The sequence below is a fragment of the Coccinella septempunctata genome, chromosome 1 (assembly GCF_907165205.1).
Source record: "Coccinella septempunctata chromosome 1, icCocSept1.1, whole genome shotgun sequence".
Taxonomy (NCBI): Eukaryota; Metazoa; Arthropoda; class Insecta; order Coleoptera; family Coccinellidae; genus Coccinella; species Coccinella septempunctata.
In genome coordinates, this window is record NC_058189.1 from 47,023,555 (window position 1) to 47,045,859 (window position 22,305).

At 36.7% G+C, this 22,305-nt stretch overlaps 1 protein-coding gene across 1 annotated transcript in view; it reads right to left on the bottom strand.

The window, feature by feature from the left end:
* Positions 1-22,305, bottom strand: part of LOC123322782 (dynein axonemal heavy chain 8-like) — a 69,999-nt gene that overhangs the window by 36,586 nt on the left and 11,108 nt on the right. The window contains 14 exon segments of the mRNA XM_044910801.1: positions 5,139-5,554; positions 7,550-7,668; positions 7,827-7,924; positions 8,859-9,085; positions 11,170-11,282; positions 11,336-11,582; positions 11,644-11,780; positions 13,243-13,391; positions 14,527-14,747; positions 14,808-15,013; positions 18,606-18,836; positions 20,647-20,777; positions 20,845-20,998; positions 21,677-21,848. Coding sequence (XP_044766736.1) covers positions 5,139-5,554; positions 7,550-7,668; positions 7,827-7,924; positions 8,859-9,085; positions 11,170-11,282; positions 11,336-11,582; positions 11,644-11,780; positions 13,243-13,391; positions 14,527-14,747; positions 14,808-15,013; positions 18,606-18,836; positions 20,647-20,777; positions 20,845-20,998; positions 21,677-21,848 — 2,621 coding nt within the window.

Genomic DNA, 22,305 nt, shown 5'->3' on the forward strand with positions numbered 1-22,305 from the left:
GGTATCTTCAACCCCTTAATTTTGAAAAGAATGCGATAACTGATTTTGAAGATCGTATCGAGTACTATACAGGGTCCTGCAATAGTGAGTTAGGCTTTCATAGCTGCCAAGCCAGACGTTCTAGGAATTTACTTGAGGAGCATTCCCCTTGTACTTTCAATTCTGCATCTCAAGAAATTATTTTCTAATATACAGGGTGTTCCCAAATAAAATAATTCAACAAATGAGTGATTTTTTAAATGGAACACCCCTTATATTTTTGCATATTTTCAATGCCCTTCAATACCTCTACCATGATGCAAAATATTAGGGGTATTTCTCCAACGGTACGGATCTTACTCAGAAAAAACTTCGTAATTTCGACGAAGCAGAAGTTCGGTAAAACCCTTCTACCGATTTCCAGAAGCGATAGAAACATGAATTTGATCAGGATTTCTTTTAACTCAAGAATTGGCCTAGTCATCGTTCCTAAATGATCAACCTCTCTTATACAGGGTGTCCGTTATCAATGTCCTAATATGAACAATTTCAAATTGTTTTTTCTCGATTTTTTCAAATGTAACAACCTGTATTTTTTTTCATGATGATGTACACAGTTTAAGAACTTACATTTTTTCAGAAGTAACCAAAAGGCTATTTTCACTTCTGCGTCCAGCAGGCACGAAAAATGAAATCAGAACGGAAAATTTTATTCAAATATATTTTTTTTATAATATGTATTATAAGCATTTGCTGGCTGTATTTAAATATAGGATATAAAAACAAACGGGCGTTGAAAAAGACAAAGAAAAATTGTGTTAATCCATTTCGTGAATAATAATTTTTTTGGATGCCGATAAAACTCTGTAATCGTTAGAATACACAAGTTACCAATAATACCTATGTATGTGTTACTTATTCGGACAAACATTATCATTTTCATGTCGAACTTCAAGGATTATGAATTTCGAAGGGTTTTGAAGTTTTTCAAAAATTGGTCATTCAGTTTGGTTTCATTGTGTGACTCATTTAAAATATCCGTTAGTTATTTTGTTCATTATTACTGAAATTTTTGGTTGAAATGTCATTTTTCGTCTCTGCTGGACATAGGAGTGAAAATAATCCAAAGGTTACTTCTGAAAAATGTAAGGTTTTAAACTGTGTACATCATCATGGAAAAAGTACAGGGTATTACATTTGAAAAAATCGAGAAAAAACAATTTGAAATTGTTCATATTAGGACATTGATAACGGACAGCCTGTATAAAAGAGGTTGATCATTTAGGAACGATGACTAGGCAAATTCTCAAGTTAAAAGAAATCCTGATCAAATTCATGTTTCTATCGCTTCTGGAAATCGGTAAACGGCTTTTACCGAACTACTGTTTCGTCGAAATTATGCTGTTTTTTCTGAATAAGATCCGTACCGTTGGAAAAATATCCCTAATATTTAGCATCATCGTAGAGGTATTGAAGAGCATTGAAAATATGCAAAACTATAAGGAGAGTTCCATTTAAAAAATCACTCTTTTGTTGAATAATTTTATTTAGGAACACCCTGTATATTAGAAAATAATTTTCTGAGATGCAGAATTGTAAGTACAAAGGGAATGCTTTTCAACTGAATTTCTAAAACGTCTAGTTTGGCAGCTATGGAAGCCTAACGCACTATTGCAGAACCCTGAATAGTACTGATCCTAAAATTTCGCTTCAAAATATCAATCGATAATGAAGTAACAGCGAAAATAGTAGAAGAGGTAATGTGGAATTCATTCACATTTCAAAGGTAGGTATTTATTAGTTATGTTGTCAATTTTTTGTCCAAAAAAGTTGACGGATCATGTTTTTATTTACCTTAGTCTATCGTGAATTTTTAAGAACATTACAAGTGTGTCAAGGCCATTGTAAATTTGTACTTGATTTAAAATGGTGTATTCCGTGGAAGAAAGGGTGGAAATCATAAAATTATGAAATAACGACACTGCGCGAACAACAGCGGCTTAATTTAACGAACGATATCCTGGAAAAAATTTATCAGCTCCTTACGTTGTGCAACTGGTTGCCAAATTCGACGCTACTGGTTCAATCTGAAATAGAAAGAGGGTGCATGAAAGAGACGAAGCGGGAGACGTGTCTGTCTTAGGTCATGTAGCAATGGATCCAACCTTTTGTACTAGGAAATAGTCCGATGTATTTGATTTTTCACGCACAACAATCATGAGAATTCTTAAACAACATAAATTCCATACTCCAGTCCTGTGAAGTGGTCAGTGAAATGATTAACGGTAATCAAAACTGAAACTACATGTTCGATATCGGTTTTTCGGACGAGTGTTCATTTTACGTTAACAGCATTGTGAACTGGCAAAACTGTGGATATTGGTCAGATGAAGTTTATTTTATAAGGTGCATACTCAGCTTCCCCAAGAATATAAAGTTTTGGCGGGTATTTATGGAAATCACATAATCGGCCCTTTTTTACACCTGGTAATCTCACTGGACAAATTCATTCAGATCTGTTCGAGAACGATATTTATCTAGCCCTCGTACAAGTATAAGAGAATGAGGAAGACCATCAAACGATCATGTTACAACAAGATGGTGCAGCACCTCATTTCGTTCAACCGGTGAGTCAGTTCTCAGATGATCACCACCTGAACTTTTTTCTATGGGGTCACCTGAAATCCAAGATTTACGCTACCCAGCCTGAGTGACTGGATGATTTACGAACTCGGATCGTTAATGAATGCCATCAAATTACACCAGAAATCTTGCTTGAGTAATGTACGTGAATGTTTTCAGAAAGGCTGTGACTAGAGTCCCATGGACTCGTGTCCAGTCACGAGTGACGTCATTTAATTCGGACTGATATTCGATGCACTGCACTGGTGCTTTGAAATTATTAAGCATTGAAAGGAGTAGCAAAAAAGTAAATTTTCAGTACAAATCATAAGCCTATACCTAGTCAAATAGAAACAATGAATTCTATTTCAATCGTGCATGTAAATATGAGTTGTTAAAGATACATACACTGCGCAAAAAAATTAACGCACATTATGGAAATCTCAAAATTATTCTACAACTGAAGTTGTTCTCAATGATAATTATTTTTATCAGAATTATGCATGCATATGTTATCCACTTTCAACGGTTTTCTTCAATACAGATGTTTTTTTTCCCTGCAGGAATAAAATAAGATGATATTATCAGATTTTGAATGTAATGGCTCCATTCTAAAATCAGTTGTTCTCGATCAATTCTAGTGATCAATAGTTTTTCTTCCATTTGATTTTCTACACTCGATCGCTATGCAACGCGAAACACGCAATTTGACCCAAGAGGAATGTGCCCAAGCGGTAGTTTTGCGAGAAGAAGGGTGGAAATACACAAGAATTGCAGAAAGGTTTGGAGTTTCCCATACAAGTGTGTCCAGAATGTTGCAGCGATTCAGGGAGACAGGTATGAATGTCCGAAGACCAGGACAGGGTAGACCACGGGTTACAAGTGCCATTCAAGAACGTTACTTGAGAGTTTCTTCGTTGAGACAACGATTTGCAACCGCTCGCCTCCTTCAGATTCAGCTTGAGCAAACTCGTGAGGTGCAAATTAGCACTCAGACAATACGAAATCGCCTGAGAGAATATGATTTAAGGCCTCGTGTCGCGGCAAGAGGCCCAGCTCTTACCCCAGCCCATCGAAGGGCGCGTTTGGATTTTGCGAGAGAGCATATCCATTGGGAAGAGGCCGATTGGGAAAGAGTTCTCTTCACAGATGAGTCTAGATTCTGCCTGTATCATTGTGATCGACGTTCCCTTGTATACAGACGTCCACATGAAAGATATGCTCAGTGCAATTTCCTGAATACTACTGGTTTCGGGGGAGGATCGATTATGGTATGGGGTGGAATATCTTTGACTGCTCGCACAGATCTAGTGGTCGTTGATAATGGAGCTATGAATGCTGATAAGTTTATAAGGAACATTCTTGAAGAGCATGTTCTGCCATTTGCCCCATACATTGGTGAAAATTTCATTTTTATGGACGATAATGCCAGACCCCATCGTGCGCGCATCGTTTAGGAGTACCTTGAAGAGGTTGAAGTCTCTCGAATGGAATGGCCAGCTAGAAATCCAGATCTCAATCCGATTGAGCAGGTTTGGGACAACCTCAATTGAAGGCTGAGAAGTTCAGAAAATCATCCAGCTACTCTTAATGACTTAGGAATCCAACTCGGAGAAATCTGGGAAGGATTATATCAGAACATTTTAAGATCACTCATTTTGAGTATGAACCGTCGTTGCCGAGCTGTAATTAACGCAAGGGGTGGAAATACCAAGTATTAAATCACTTATCAGAATTTCATTATTTTGAAAATTGTTCATTTCTCTCCTTTCACATAAGATTCGGTGAAATCCTGAATTTTTCTTCCATTTAATGTGTCTTGTTTCGTTCAAAACCTTCCTGAGACAACTAATCACAAAAATTCCACTATTTCAGCTATCATTTTGTTATCGGTGGCAATTTTAGGCAAAATTTCGTGATCAGATAATACTCGATAAGATCTTCATAATGGGGTATCGCAACACCCATCATCCCTATTCAAAATCAAGAGGTTGTGCGCTTAATAAATCCGCTGTTGTTCGCGCAGATTTGTTATTTCTAAAAAATAATTTTATCATTTCCACCCTTTCTTCTACGGAATACAACACTTTAACACTACAACAAATGTACAATCGTTTTGACACACTTTTTTAATGTTTTTAAAAATTCACGATAAAGGTAAATCAAAAGCATGGTCCGTCTACTTTTTTTGTACCATAAATTAATACTTTTTGGACAAAAAATTAACAAACTCTTACTGAATACTTTAGAAATGTGTCAAAATCAAGGGATTGAGAATCATCGAATCAGAAATTGACCGTCGGAGCGATTTTCCACATTTTCATTTTAAAATCGGAAAATCGAGGTGTTTAATTTTCGATGGACCAACCCGTATATCGATTAATGTTGTTTTTTCGTAAGCATATCTATCTATCCTTCTATATACTCGGCTAATGTTAGGTTTAGCTACTCGCAACTATTATATCTGAGGAGAACCTTCAACATCATTCATTTCAGAGTTTCTTTTCATCTGTTCATTATTTGAAAGAACTTCTTACTGGCTTCCTCTCTGATATCCAGTATCCCCTGAAGAACATCACAGCATTGTCTTATATACATGGCTTCCCTTAAAAACATCTTTGGTTTCAACTTGATCAAAATGAGAAGTTGCAGATCGTCGTAGATCGAATTGAATAAATTCTTCAGGACGTTGGCCTCCTGATTCGATCTCTTTTTCAACCATGCCTCTAGAATCGGCGACCATGGCAAAACAGACGCACTCATGAATACCATGCCCATCCGGGAAACTGTAGCTGGACTGGCGTTATCCACGTTGTCGGGCTCGAAAACTAGTTTACAATTTGCTGCCATTACTATACGATCGCCGTTGGCCAAAGTTAGAGTTTTATTGTCATCTAGGACTGAATTTAAATTTTCGATCCAAACTGCATCCACCGGCCCATCTAGAACGAGCCTGAAAGAATAAGAGGAGTGTTTCAACTGTAATGAAGGGAAATTTCAAATATCAACAATAAGGGAAACTTCTTTCTGATTCAGTTGGATGTATCTAATCTTCTGATGTTACGTAATGTATCATATATCGAATTCATTGCTGTATCCCGTTACCGGGAATAAATCTACAAAAAGAAGAAGGAAAAAAAAAAAAAAATCTAACAGACTTGTAACTTCTTAGTGCTAGTTGCGACTGTGTGCCCTCCTGTGACTAAAGAGACCCAACCGTGACCTGCAGATCCTTCCACACTCAGGGAATGGATAGTCTCCAACCAGATCTGGCCGCCGCTGTATCCTCCTCGATTCTCCATTATAATTGTGGACCAAAGACCTCCACTGTGACCTGTCTAACGCTAGTTGTTCCCAGTTATGATTAGCATTAACTGATTTTAGGGATTGATGTAGTGTATCCTTAAACCGCTTATACTGGCCTCCTGGTTTCCGGGCTCCCTCAGTGAGTTCGCCGTATAGAGCTATTTTGGGGAGTCTTTCGTCTTGCATCCTCAGAATGTGGCCGCTCCATCTGAGTCGGGCCCTCGTTACTTAAGTCTCAATTGTTGTACAACTCGCGCGCTGCAAGTCTTCTGCATTCGAAACTTTGTGGAACCATCTGATGTGCATTATCTGTCTTAGATGACGTTGCTGCGTCTGTTCAAGCTGTTTAATATGTCGCCTGTAGGGAGTCCAGCTTTCGCTTCCGTAAAGAAGCGTTGTGAGGACCACTGCTCTGTAAACAGCTGTCTTGGTCTTCAGATTGAGGTCGTGATTTTGGAACACTCTGTCCTTCAGCTTCCAGAATGCCCGTGATGCCGAATAGATACGGTTGTGTATTTCCGTGTCAAGGTTAGCCCTAGTATTTATGAAGCTTCCCAAGTATTTGAACTGCTCGACCTGTTCTAGAGTTTCATTGTCCAGGCTGATATCTGTTTGAAGGCTTTCTGGCGGACTTACCAGGATTTTGGTCTTGTCAATATTGAGTCTAAGGCCTAAAGCTTCGTATATATGTTTATAGGTGTCCATCATTATCTGTAGATCCTCTGAGCTGCTAGCGATGAGTGAACAGTCGTCTGCATATTGAAGTTCCGTGATAAACTTGGTACGGGTTTTTGCTCTGAGGCGCTTCAGGTTAAACAGGCCTCCATCAAATCTGAATCTTATCCCAACACCTCTTACGGGCATGCTCATGTCAGCAATTATCGATACAGCTATGGCGAAAATATTGAACAGTAAAGGCGCTAATACGCAGCCTTGTTTTATTCCAGAGTTGGTTGAGAAATGGTCGGTTGTAGAGCCATTATGCTGTATTCTAGCGGTGTTGTTGGTATGAAGGCTTTTACACACTGCTAGGAATTTTTCGGGTACTCCTAGACGTGCCATGATTTTCCATAGCGCTCTCCGATTCACCGAGTCGAATGCCTTGCTTAAATCGATGAAGGCTGTATAAATCCTTGATTGTTGTTCACGGGCCTTTTCTTGTAGCTGTCGCAGTGTAAAAATTAGGTCCACCATACCTCGATTTGGTCGAAAGCCGCACTGGGATTCAGGTAAAAGCTTCTCTAAGAGTGGAACCAGACGATTAGCCATAATCTTCGAGAGAATTTTACCGGCCACATTAAGCAACGATATGCCCCTGTAATTGTTGCAATTCGACGTATCGCCTTTGTTCTTATAGAGGTTGATAACTAAAGCGTCTCTGAAGTCTTGTGGCACATCTCCCTGTTCCCAGATCTTGCGGAATAGTATTAGGAGATTATTGACAAGGTCCTCATCCAAGGCTTTGAATATCTCCGCCGGAATGCCGTCTAGACCAGGTGACTTATCATTTTTCATATTTTTAATCGCGCTTATGATTTCCGACATTGAGATTTCGTCATCAAGCGATGTCATCGGACTATACGCGGGGAGCAGGTCTAAAATGGATAAATCCGAGTCGTTATTTATATATCGAATAACTCACCAACAGAAATCTGATTTTTTTAGTTTCAATGTTCGTCTCCATAAAGTTGAAAAAATGCCATCAGTCCAATCATTGGTGGCAACATCGAGCCTACCAAACATTTGGGGAGCTGTGATCGCCTGAGAACCAGAATAATTTATTTGTAAACTAGAGTCTACTTCGATACTTTTTACTTGAAACTTTTCAATTTACGTTGCATGAGAAACGTTCAGAATTGAATACTTAGTGCAAAGTAGAGTGGAATGTACTGGACCTGAATTCATTGAACTGTATTCACCTTTGGGTTCATCCTCATCTCTTTATGTGGTTGTCCCATATCAGTCATTGCTTTCATTAAACAAAGCATGCATTTCGTCTTCCCTGCACCGGTGGGACCTGAAATATTTATTCATAAAGGTTCTCCCACAATGAGTTTTCAAAATAACGTGCCTCGAACATAGAACATAGAAGAATATTATATTTGATCAAACTGAAAACAAAAATTCCGAAGAATTATCTTTCCAATAATGCGAGCTAATCATGAACTAGATTAGGAAATCCCAAAGGAGTCGAAACTTCTAAACGCAAGTGTAGATCGGTTTCGGGATCATTGTCCCTCGTCAGTATAGTGTAGCGTGAATATTCCGATAGAGGATGGGGTCTTGAACGAAATCGTGGAGACGTTTTGAGAAATTCTTTCAATATAATTGGCAGATGGCGTTCAGTATATGGCCATCTTCCTATCGGATAAGCAATCTTATGGACAGATCTTAATTCTTAGGAATGCTTTATGGACCCACTATAATTTTGGGTGAGTTGACCCTTATACAGGTATGTAACTGTTTTGTTCCTTTCAATGAAAATTCGACAAGAAACGTGTACCTGAAAGCTTTATCCATGGTCAAATGTACAATTAATTGTTCACCTCAATGCTCTGTCGTTTATGTTAAAAGAGGTTTTTATAACCAGACATTGAATCCATTGTGGTTTGATTGAAATAGTGTTGTTATCAAAAACGCCTACTAGTCTCATTACTCTCAATGCTTTTTATGTGTTCGTAAAATGAATTCCAGGCACAGGGTTGAGATCCAACTTAGCTTCTTCAGTTACCCAGAACGTCAACAACCTACTTCATATATCTCTACTATCTACCTATCTTAATCTGTATGTCAAAATCTGTGTCATCATTAAGTAATATACTCCCTTTTTAAAGGAGATGTTCCCACCTTTTTCCATCACTATATTTTCAATTGATCTAAGTTAAAAACTAGTTTAGTAGTGGAAATTCGAATTTTATGCGTCAGAAATTATGTATTAATTGCTCAAATACCCAAAACCATCAGACCATGCCTCACGAGGGATGTTTCATACAGTTGTATTATTTTCAGGTTCCAATTTGGATGATTAACCAATCCTAATGAACTTATATTCTTCACCAATGCCTTCTGTAGATCCTTCCAAGAAAATGTCGTCAATTTTATACCAGGAAATGTGTCATCTATGAGGGAGAGAAAGAGAGCTTCATCTTCATCTACGAGCTTACTCAGATTCATATCTCTGAAAATATCAATGAATGGTTAGCGGCAATATGTGCATGATCTGGAACTCGGCGACTACACAGAATATTCGTTTAAATACTAAATACAGAGTGTCCCAAAAATAACAGAAGTTCAAATACTTTTTTCCAAATGTGGGGCCTTTAAAATTGATTTTATTTATTTTGTCCTGAACTACAGCTACTAAAATCATGATATTTAATATTTCCCTTTTCACCCAAAGGAGTTTAAACTACAACTGTGAACTACGAAAATTTCAATTACGTGTGGCAGAACTGGCTTAAAGCTTAAAAGGTGAATTTCTTTTCTTTTTCGCACATCAATATTTTCCATTGTTGAAAACTCAATGATTTGTGCTGAAAAAACATATATTGACTGCAGGATATTACCTAATGAATGTAAACATATTGTGGATAACATTTTCAGACCCAGCTGACTGAAATATTCATATATTTTTTTCACGTCGCAAAAGCCAAAAGGCCAAAATCCAAAAAGTAAGGAAAAAGTATCTAGAAGTATGCTATTTTGAATTGAAATCTGCTCATTCTAATATTTCTAATAGGAGCCCTGATATATTGAGAGGTTATTGAAGCTATTCCATGTAAATAAATTATGTTTCATCTCAATCTGAACGACATATATTTCAGCTACATACGAGTATTTTCCACAATCAGTTGAAAAAATTACAAAGAATTTCCTTCTATTGGAAGACCCAAAAAGGTGCTGGCAGTTGATAATTTTATTTTTTGAATGATCAGCAACGACAAATTTGGAATAATAACTTGAATACACTTCTGTATTTAAAAACAACTCGTAATTATGCGGAAGATAATTTGGAATATAAAGAGCGAGTTTCATAAAAGTTGATTATACTATCAACGATTTGACAGTCACTCGATTTCTAAAACGAAATTACTGAAACCTTTTCATTTCTGAGTATATTGAGGAAGTAGCAATTGAGAATAATTGAATGGACGTCTAAACATCATAATTTGATGCGAGAATGACATTCTGAATGATCATAACTGAATTATCGATTGAAAACAAATTGACGTCTTTTCGTCAATCAAGCGTTGATTCCCCGATCAAGCTTTGTGAAACCCGGGGAAGGAGGGACGGGCATCACACAAATTCAAAAATCAATGGATTATATAAATACAAGAGAAATTCAAATTAAATTCAATCAGATTTGTGCTTCTAGATGAAACTGATGTAACGTGTTCAACTATCAATCCAACAGGATAACCAACTTCAACTCTTCTCAAGCATCTGCAAGTTATGTGTCAATAATTTAAACTTCTTCATAGCAAAATAAATACAGGGTGAGTCTTTGACTCGTAGAAATATTTCGACAGTAGATTCTTGAGGTCAAAATAAATACTTTTTTCTTATACCACCTCACAAACGGTTTAATCGAATGATATGAAATTCGGAAAATAGCTTTCATTTATTTGATGAATATTTTCCAAACACAAGATATCACCATCGTCTTCCAGTTTACTCCTTATGACCATTACGTACCATAATAATACCAAAAATTCAATGAACCCAACTCTTGAAACTAAATTGAACACTAATGAATATTTAAAGGTTTTGAAAAATGAGTATACTTCTAATTTTCGAATTCAAAAATAAAAACATCTGTGATATTCGGAAAATTTGTTACTTTGGCTAAATGCCCGTTCAAAAGATCCACAGATGTGTAGTGTCATAGCCTTTTATTCTGAAGGGAATAATCATTTTTTCTTCATAACTCATTTGTTTTTGGACATAATTACACGAAATTCGGTGTGTAATAATTCTATATAGCGATTATGTGTACCTACTACTTTTTTGTAATTCAAGCCACCCTTCATTTTTAACGGTTTTCGATATTCCTATAGTCAGCCTCTAAATAGTTCTAACCTCGGTTCTTACCCTGTATAATTGTCAGTTCGATCTGACAAATATGTATAATCGTTATAGTTAGAAGTGGAAATTACTTTGTAGGTATAATTGTCAGTTTGTAATGGCAATTATGCATAATTGCTTATATATTATAGGTGACTTATAATGTGTAATTAGTAATAAAGAGTGTTCATTCACCTGAGTACTCTCATGACTATGGTCTCCTCAGTATCATTAGGATTACTCCTCCTTTGCGCACCAAGAGTTCTTAAAACTGATAAGATATTTCTCAGTCCGAAATCGTAATGAACCTAAAACAAAATCTAGTCAAGTGTTTCTCAAGTCAAGGTTTGAAACTTATAACCTGTTTGGAAAGTTGCTCCTCACAAAGTTGATACAAAGTGAAAAATTTTCTAGCCAGAATTATATTTTCCCGAAAACCACAAGAGGCCAGTTTTACACGTATGATTATCTGTCTATCAGGTACCATCATAGCAACACTGCGGAACATAATTTTCAAATTCTCCGGCAGTTCTTGACGTCCAGCGTAGCCTGGATTCATCGTCAAGAATATGCCAAACTCTATGTTCATCGATACATTGTCGCCGTCCCTAGGGGAAAAATTTGAATTATTAACAAGTTGTGAGCAATACTACAGAATTATCATCTCACATAAAAATAAAGGTTGATTTTCTCTCTTTCCTAGCTTGTAAAACAATGTATATTTGTTGGGCGGCTACGGATAGTACGGGCAATTCGATTCTGTTGAATTCATCGAAGCAACCCCAGGTTCCAGATTGTGCTAGGCCCTGAAAAAGCTCAGTAGCATTAATAATACAGAATGGAGGATATCGAGTTTCTCATCTCGTTCTACCATGGGTAGGATAGAGTTGGGCAGAGTAGGGTATGGTACTGTAGTGTGGGGTAGGGAATGATAATGTAGTGTTGGGTAGTGAAAAGTATAAGTGGAGAGTATAAGGTATTGAGGTTAGGGTTGGGTAAAGTTGTGCCTAGTCTTATAAGCCATAGCCGAAGTAGAGTGGAGTGGAGTGGAGTGGAGTGGAGTGGAGTGGAGTGGAGTGGAGTGGAGTGGAGTGGAGTGGAGTGGAGTGGAGTGGAGTGGAGTGGAGTGGAGTGAAGTGGAGTGGGGTGGAGTGGGGTGGAGTGGGGTGGAGTGGGGTGGAGTGGAGTGGAGTGGAGTGGAGTGGAGTGGAGTGGAGTGGAGTGGAGTGGAGTGGAGTGGAGTGGAGTGGAGTGGAGTGGAGTGGAGTGGAGTGGAGTGGAGTGGAGTGGAGTGGAGTGGAGTGGAGTGGAGTGCAGTGGAGTGGAGTGGAGTGGAGTGGAGTGGACTGGAGTGGACTGGAGTGGACTGGAGTGGAGTGGAGTGGAGTGGAGTGGACTGGACTGGAGTGGAGTGGAGTGGAGTGGAGTGGAGTGGAGTGGAGTGGAGTGGAGTGGAGTGGAGTGGAGTGGAGTGGAGTGGAGTTTTCACATATGTACACAAAAACTGGGTATCGGAGTAATACCTTTAGATTTCAGTCAAGCCATACTACCATTACGATGTAAAAACCTATCTGAAATCTGAAAACAATGTATAATAGATATATTCTCCAATCTTGAAAATCTTCATAGCCTTTACTATAGGCAACTTTAGATTTCGCCGGAACCAAAGATTCACAGGCTTTTGCGCCTTGACTTTCCACGTAGTTTGACATTTTATCAATTTTATTCCTGACAAGACTCGAAAATCAAACCATTCAACCATGATTCTCATAAACACGACCCATTCATAGCAACGTTAAAAATCCGATGAATTAAAAAATTTACAATCCTATATCAATTTTCCAATTTTCAGAACATTATTGTTTCAATCAGAAAAATCTATTAATTACAACACCGGAAATATGAATACATTCCCCACGGTTATGACAATCTCGGGAAATATACTATTCATATTTCCCTTGTTGTTATAATAGCTATAAAAGTCTCCAAACAACCGCAATAAAAAGTGCCTATAAGTTGAAGCAATAAAAATTGCTTCAACATAAAGCGAAATTTGAAATTGTTAACACACCACAATTTACGTGAATTGTAGACCTGTACCTGCACCAATTCGAAGTTTGAAAATTTTATGAAAACCAGCTGAATTGACTGAAAACAACATGCTTTGTTCTTGTACATAATCGAAATATGCACATTTGCATAACTCCGCTTTAAAAATTAGAGGTACTGATAAACAACATATTGAAAGGACGGAATTGAACCAAGTACCTTGAAAATCCTTCCAAGTCCTTTGAAATCCATCTGGTCAGAACAATTGAAGACTACAACGAACTTCCCAAGAGCTCTTCCCATATCTTTGACTGTTTCCGTCTTTCCAGTACCTGCTGGTCCAGCTGGAGCTCCTCCCATATTAATCCCTGGATGTCAAAAATATTTTATCTGCTCATTGTCGGATTCAGTGACGGAATAATAGTGAAAATATAAGGCCTACTATTCGAGTTTGTGGCAAGGAAATTGTATATTCTATCTTCTAGGAGGATATACAGTAGCTGTCTTTTATTTGCAATTTTATAAAATATATCAAGCGTTCAAAAAAAAACCTTGTACCACTAAATAATAAGCAGATTTGAAGTACGTGGATAATTACATACATTTTTAGTGTACTTGTCGACGTGAAGAATGCCTAGCAAGTTGTCGCAGAACGAGAACAGGGAAGGGAGAGGAAATTTCATAACGAATTCATCATGATAAGATTCTCACTATTATAACTTGAGGGCTTTAATTAGTTTATGGTCGTAAGATGACAAAAACCAATTATTTAGTCGCAGACAGTTTTAATAAGTTTCATCATTAAGACCACATGTAATGGAAGACATCTGGGCGAAAAAGATGGGTGTTTAACCTAACTCGAAATAAAAATTATACTCACTTCGAGGGTTCTTGAGGAATTTAAGGAATTAAGGCTGAAGGACTTCGGTCGATGGCCAATAAAGAACAGTTATTATTATTATTTAAGTTTTATTTGATCTCACTTTTTTAATCTTCACTCATGCAACTCTCGATATGAACTCAAGAACGCTAAACGCAGCCTACCGCATTATTCATACTTCTTTTTTTTTGTGTATAAATATCTGAATCAGACACAATTATATACTTGTTGTAGTCTACAGTGTTTAACTTTTTGTTTATAAAATCATGATAATTTATTTTTCGTCGACCTGAACAATAAATGATATTACGTAATGATTTCCGAACGAAAAGTCGACTATTTTTGAAGGCAAGTACTTTTCGTCCGCATACACTTTTCATCCGCAAACTCTTTTCGTCTGGCTGTTGGTCACTAAGATACCAATACTAGATAAAGGGGCGATTGAACGTGTGACTCGGTCATTAATTGCTTTTTGCTTTTTGCTTTTACTGACGGGCTAACATACAGGCTATCAAGTGTTGTTCTGAGAAGAAGGATCCTGAATAGCAACAAAATCGAAGAAGCTCGCAAAAAAATAGGTACAAGAAAGTAGAGGAAAAGAATGATAACATTTGGGTAATTACATATCGCCTGGGCCAAAGTGATATAGCATCTGTCCGTTAGAGGTGTTATAGCTAATCGTTCAGTTATACCAAGATATTCATCTTGATATATGAATATAACATCTGTTATCCTGACAGTTGTTTCATCGGTGTCTTCATTGAAGTAAAATCTACTCTGTTTCTGCCATTCGAAATCTGTCAAGTACCTAATTCTTAATTTGACTATGTTGTCAAATATATCCCTGCGAACAAAGTCATATCAATAAAATTTTAATTAATTTCGTCACTTGCTGTCACAAAACCTCTGATGGACATGAATAGTAACCATAGTTTCGAATCGTACTCTTTCCATTTTGGATAAATTTTTCGAAGTTAAGTCTATGAGAGCATTGAGGAGATCTAAGAATTTCTGATTGGTATTCTTCATAATCATGCGATCAATTTTGCATTTCCTCAAGGCTAGCTCTGCATTCGAAGTCCACAGTAATTGTAGTCCAAGAAGTCCAGCCTAAAAATTAATATTCTTAATCGATCGAGACTTACCTGAGTTCAACTGAAATTAAATTCGATAATAATTTTACATAGAGGTTCGACAGAAAATGTCGGACATTTATAAAACTTCAGGTGAGACCTTTTATTTCTTTCCTATATATGGTTACGAGGTAGAAGATATCATCTCAGGACTACCTATTAAAAAATCAACTGGTTTTGATGAAGTTTCAACATATGTTATCGAGAAGTGTAAGATTGAAATTGCAGCAATAATATCAGAGGTCCTTATTAACATATCTGTTGAGAGGGGCAAACTCCCTAACTTTCTGAAGACATCTCTGGTGATACCAATTTATAAAAAAGATGAGCCACTGTCTATTGAATATTACCGACCTGTGGCACTGCTTGGGGCCTGTTCCGATATTGCTGGTTTTACTGGCCCGCAATCGAATAACAATAGAACTCGAACGACTGGGCCAATAGGCATCGTTTCTGAAATACTGACAGTACTGTTCAGGAATATCGGAACAGACGGTTAGTATCTTTTCCAAGATTCGTAAAAACATATTCGTCGTTCGAATCAATAAATTTCTGAAAAAACATGACATACTGGCCAGGGAGCAGCATGGATTCAGAACGGGCCACTCCATAGAAACAGCACAGAATGTGTGCAATACGTCCCAGATCATGGAGAATTTGTACTAGCATTGTGCTACGATTCGTCACGGTCACGTGCCTTTGATTGCCTGGACTTCGACTTCATTATGGACAAACTTCAGGCTCTAGGATTAAGGGGTAAGATCAAATACTGAATAGAATCATGCATGAACCTAAATTTGTCGTTCTAATTGAAGATTACATCTCTTCTGGATAAGATATTGATTCTGGGGTAATTCAGGGTAGTAATGGCAGCCCTTTGCTTTTATTGATATTTGCTAATTATCTTCCAAAGCACATATCAGTGGGAAGGTTATTCGAGTTTGTAGATGATGTCTCAGTTATAATTTCCGTCTCCACGCCAGACTAATTGAATAAGACCACTACTGTGGTCAAGGAGTTTAGTAAGAGGTGGTCTACGAACAAACTGATACTGAACCATGCTAAAACTGTCTGTTTTAACTTTCACAAGAGTTTAATTACTCAAGAAGAAAACATAGCAGTGAAGATTAATAATGAGCACATATTGAAACCTAAAAGAACAGCCAAATTTTTGGGCATTCATCTCAATGACACTCTCAGTCGGGCAGACCATGTAGAAGAAGCGTGCAGAAACATGAATAGTGGTTATTATACATTGATGAACCTAAAGAACGCTATCAACCAGGAGGGACTCCTTAGCGCATACTACTATATATTCTAGCTAGAATGAGCTCCAATATTATCGCTTATGAAAGAGCCACAGAGAGCAAAAGCATAAAAAAGGGTTATACGCTTAATGTTTGGCCTGGATCTCCTGGAGTCTCAATGAACAACTTTCAGACAGCAAATAATTATGAAATTCACCTGTATATATCTCCTAAAATACATCATATTGAGAAAATTGGAGATGTATATAACTACGACACAAGAAATCGCAGTCAACTAAAATTCAGCAAATTTGCATATCAGGCGCATAAGAACACATAGTACTCAGGCTTAGCTTCGAGCATAATGGGGACATCATTTTGTTAATGCTGGATGGGTGCTAATTTTCATCAAAATTATTTTTATTTGCATTCGCCAATGGAAATAACCAACAGGAAACACAAAGTGAAAAAACCAATCAAAGTTATCCACCCTGTTTTCTTTGGTTGCGACTTTTCCGGGCTTGTTGAAATTTGCTGGCTTTCTCGTTCTCCTAATTCACTTATATGTAATTATTTTTTATGGGGTCAGCTGCAGATAGGCAAGTATTCATAAAAAAATCAATGATCGAATAATTGAATAAGAATTACGCAAGGAAATTGTCTAATCGAATGAGTGAATGCCAACTTTCTAGTGCGTATACAAGCCCGCATATTATTTCCGATATAATTTTTTTGGCATAATGATCATAATAAACAGTGAGCTATAGTCCTATTATGTGTGAATCTATGCACTGACCGACGATAATTTGAATTTTGTACTGCTATTTATGTTCTTAATTTAATCGTACAAATTGGAAAAATAAATGTTTCAATTTTGAATGCTGATTAAAATGTTCTGAATTCAAATATTTCTTCTTTACAAATACTTGTCTAGGTTATATTTGCATATTCCTGTTCTGTGAGTGAAACTAAAGAAATTATTGAAGATATTTTGTGATCAGATATTAAGCTGCGTCTGGATTTTCAAGACCTACTGGGATGTCAATCATTCTTGAATGGACTATATATATATACTTCATTCAACTTTATTTTAGCAGTCGGTTGGCCATGGAAATTTGACACATTTCACTCTGTATAGTACGAAAATGTGGGGTTATGAAGCTTGTCAAAACATTTTTGGGTTTTAAATCAACGCTATGTTGCCCGTTCTACGTAAAAGTTTCTGTTATTACGTATTTTATCACAATGTCGAATCTCTTCGGAAAATATGTGACGAACATAATTGAAGTTTATACAAACTGATTGAATACCAAATCCAGTTATTTGCATGGAAAATACAAGAGATCAGTATAATATCATAATATGCACTAGCTTGAGGAGAGTTAATGTTCGTTATCTTCTTTGGCTTACATCATTTGTAGATTTCAAAAATATTAACCCGAAGATGAAATGCATATGATGCAGTGGTTGGGAATGGGTATCTCCCGAAGGAATTAACAGATCATTACAAGAATGTTAAATTCTTCAACAAAAATCATCTTGCATCAATATAAGTAAAAGTAGTTGAAGGAAGTTTCAAGTTAAGATGCAACTTCACCGAATAAACAAGTAACAGGGCAACTCGCGCGTATTTGTGGCTATTCATCTTAATACATTGATGTAATAATAATAATTATAGGTATTTATTAGTACCTTAAGACATTTACATTGTATAGGACAAGTCAAATGAAAAATAGAAAAATCAATTTTCGGAAAATTATTCTACGATGACATTCGAAAATCCTGTAGTAAACTTTTCGCATTAATTCACTCAAACATAAAATTCCCAAATGCCACCACTTTTTTGGGTCTCCCAATAGAGGGAAATTCTTTGTCATACTCTTCATTCACAATCTTTCTGATTGTGGAAATATTCAGCTGAAATATAAATAAGTCTTTTAGATTCAGATGAAACATATATAAATTCTCTTACATTGAATATGTTCGAAATCATCTTACGTATTGTGGATTTTAGAATATCAGGGTATAACTATTTGAATGAGCGGACTTGAATTCTAAATAGCACTTCCTGAAACCCTGTCTCTTTTTTCAATCACTTTCGGCATTTTCGTAATAAAAATTGATATTAGTTGTGGCAACGGCGTTATGACATTAACGACATTTAATGAGTGCCAACCTAACTTCGTTCTAGTTACAAAAACTTGAGAAAATTATTTCATGGCCAACCGACTGCTAAAATAAATTTGAATGAAGTATAGATACGCGATTCATACAAAACGTTTTATCGTGACAAAACTTTAATTTAAAAGATTGAATACAAACCTGTCCACAAAACTGCTGAAATCCAACGACGAAATTATATTCAGGATCGTTCAGACACTGAGCCTGAGTCGCTATAACGTTTCTTACAGTTTCCTTCACGGTGATCAGCAACTGTGTGAGCCAAGATTCTACAGCACCAGAGCATTGTACTGGTTTCTCGAATGGAACTTTTTCTCCAAGATCAGAATTCATTGCTACTATACTATCCGTCTTTTTTTCGTCGAAGTCAACCTGTTCCAGTAATTTTTGCAGTGAAAATAAAAGATATCGATTGAAATTTATTCTGGGAGGATTCTGCATTTTTTAGCAAACTTTTTAGGGTTTTCACTCCCAATCTCTGAAACAAAATCCATTAAAAATTTAAATAAACGATTTGCTCCTGCGTAAATTCTTGCACTAATTTGTCAGCAGCAAATTAACTAGAAAAAATTGTTGCCTGACAATGAACTGAAAATAAAGAACGTTGAAATTATAATTTTCTAGTTGATTTGCTCCTGACAAATTGGTGCAAGAATTTACGCAGGAGCAAATCGTTTATTTCAATTTTTAATTGATTTTGTTTCAGAGACTAAACTAAAAAGTTTATTACAAAATAAAAGGCCTCGTGTCGCCTATTTAACGTAAAGTTCTCGTGCGCCATATAGTCTTGTCTAGAATCGAGTCTTTCATAAGACGTATACTCGTCTCTGAAGATCTTTCTCAAAACAAAATCTTTATATCTACCCTTTCTTACATAGTAATGCATCCGTTTTTGGTCCATTATTTTTCGATATTAAGTCACGCGACAACATCCCTCAATGAGTTCTCAGTCTGGCGGCACATATATGCCAACGTTGTTCAGAGTAGTAAGTTGTCAACTTTTCATGGCATTCTGACCGTTAGTTTAGAGGCTACAGTCATTTTAGTGACTCCAGTTTTGTTATTTTCAAAACAACGAATACAAAGCTATGTCGTGTATGGATCAGAAAGTTTTCAATAAAGAAAAAAAAATACTGTTGAATACTTGAGAAGCTTGAAAAGCATAATTCTCTGCACTCGGGAAATCAGGATGATGCTGAGCATTGCAAATCTGGCAGTTCTTCAGGAAATAAACTTGGGTGAGATAACTAACATCCTAAAGATATCAAAGGTAGTGTCTTAACAATCTTATATCGAAATTTGGGCATGCGCAAGTTGGTTTCGAAGAGCGTGCCGAGTTTGCTTACACCTGACCAGAAACAACGGGGGGTTGACAATTCAAAGCGTTGTGTGGTTTTGTTCAAGCGAAATGAAAACCATTTGAACCCGTCATTTCGAAAAAGGCACTAGTCACCATTTTTTAAATAATCATTAAGCCAACAGTTTTTGCGTAAAGTTTCTCTATGATTAATTTTTTTGTTTGATAAGTAATTCCAAAAAAATAATATATTATTTTCCGTTATCACCATTGTATTTTTCGTATTAAACATATTTTTGTTGCCCCTGAAAACTTTTTATGACTAGTTTCTCAGGATCTTTTCAGAATGAAGGGTTCATTTCTTGCATCAGTATATAAAATGTATGAAGAGATCGTTAGCTGAGCTAAGATTTCATTCTTGTCAGTTTTGCATTTTTAAGAAAAAATCCAGAACCTTTTTTTCCGGTGACATTTTCAGGGAGCTGTAACTAGGCGTGAGCCTTGAAAAAGAAAAATTAATGTGAAAGAGCGCCCCTCTTTTTTGACAAGGAATCACCCCATCGTTTTTTCGCAACGATTCACATACACCATGGTCTCTGGTCACCCTGTATATCTTTTCAAATTGGAGCTGGACTATAGTCTGTTTCGGGACACAATTTAAAGTCCATCTTCAACTCAAACTTTCTCTTATCACTGCAGCATTTCTGCACGAGACTGGAGAAGATATTGATAGAAGATTCGTTTTGTTTCCTCGAGGAAACGACATCTTCGCGCCTTGTCTTGAATAAAAGACGTAATTTGACGAGACTCGATAACGAGACCCTTATGTGCATCACCGGTAATTCGAAACTTGTACTCACTTAACTCAGAAAAATCTATCCTTACCCAATAAATTGCATCAAATAAGCTGGGCAAATGAGGCTGTATAGAAGCTGGATTCGAACTTTGTCCTAAGATCTCCAACAGAACAGGATCAGAAATGAAGAAGAATCTTGGGAACAAGAGTCTTTTCGATTCTAAGAAGACAAAAAAAAATCAAATAAACCTCAGATGCGTTATAGATGAGATAAGATCATTACTCACCAAGGTATCCAGTTAAACTTTTTTGACAACTCTCCAATTGTTCTAGGAGGTGCGGTAGAATTTGTCCCATCGTTTCATCTCCGGTACAGCAGTCCACAGCATTTGTGACTTCATGTGCTCTAGCCATTATTTTCACCCAGGATTTATCTATGTTCTACAGTGAATCAAATGATGAAGAATGAAATCCTTTGGAAAAAGTAAATTGTATAATACATTTGATTGGACCATTAGAAAGCAATTAGTGATTTCCAAAATTATCATTCGGGTCAACCATTTCGGAAATATGAGAGTCCAGTTTGTGAAAAATTTACTGGTCAAAGGTATTCTTTGCAAATCGAGCATTTAAGAGGGGTCTACACCGTTTTAGTGGTCAGTTCAAAAAGAGAAAATGAATATCTTACGTCAGAAACCACTGATTTATATGGGGTTTTCATTATAATTCAATCAGTTCGTCAGCTCGGAAAGTCAAAAATTAAACTGAAGAACAGAGATTCATTCATGTTATTAACTTGCCGAGCTGAAATTATCTCTTCTATGAATTTTCACATGAAAAAATTTCTCGAAAAGTTTCGCTATTGGCTACAATTTGTATCCTGGTGGAATTGACAAAAGACGTTCGTTAAGTGCTGCCATCTTTTCGACGAATGTGGAAACTATTGTTATATTCGTAACTTCTACTTATCGTTCCAGTGTTCTGGCAACACCCCAGATTCTTGTAGTTTTTCCCCATTTACGCCTTATAAGGATGGCGAGAAAGTCCCGTGGTATAAACTCCTCTTATAGTATATACCTATGTCATGTATGCGTCAACCTCATTTTTATTCTCACTTACACTGAACCTCTTCGCTTCAGCTGGCAATTGACGAGCAATATCTCCTCCGACAAACACCGCTTCCAAGTAGATCCAAAGATTTTGAACGAGAAGCCATTTTTCCAGAATTTCCGAAGTGTTCACTAACTTCTGAACCCACAATTGAATATCTTTTTTGAAGGGCTGATTGTACCTTCGAAATAATTCACATGTCAAAGTCATAATCCTCATTCTGAGTTCTGAGCGGTTACTTTTTACAAGAGAGAAAATAAACGATCGCCTATTTTTTTGTTGGGCCAACTGATGTACTATATAGGTATTTCATAGTTCTACCCAAGGAGGTAGATAATTCATATAAGAAATAAATGGTTCAAATTAATGACCAAATATATAGGGTAACCCATTTTTGGGTATTTCCCTTATCTCTAAGATAGAGGATTGCGATTTTCGCGAAATGTGCTATTTTTTATGGAATTAAAAATTGCGGAATCAGAATTTTGATATCTCTTCTGGTTTTTGAGATACAGGGTCGAATTATAAAGTATCACTTTTTGTATCTCAGTTACCTTTGAACTTATCGAAAAATCCAGTGACGTGGTTAGTTTTCCTGACATTTTCGTTTTTTGTTATGTAGCAAACAAATGTTTCTT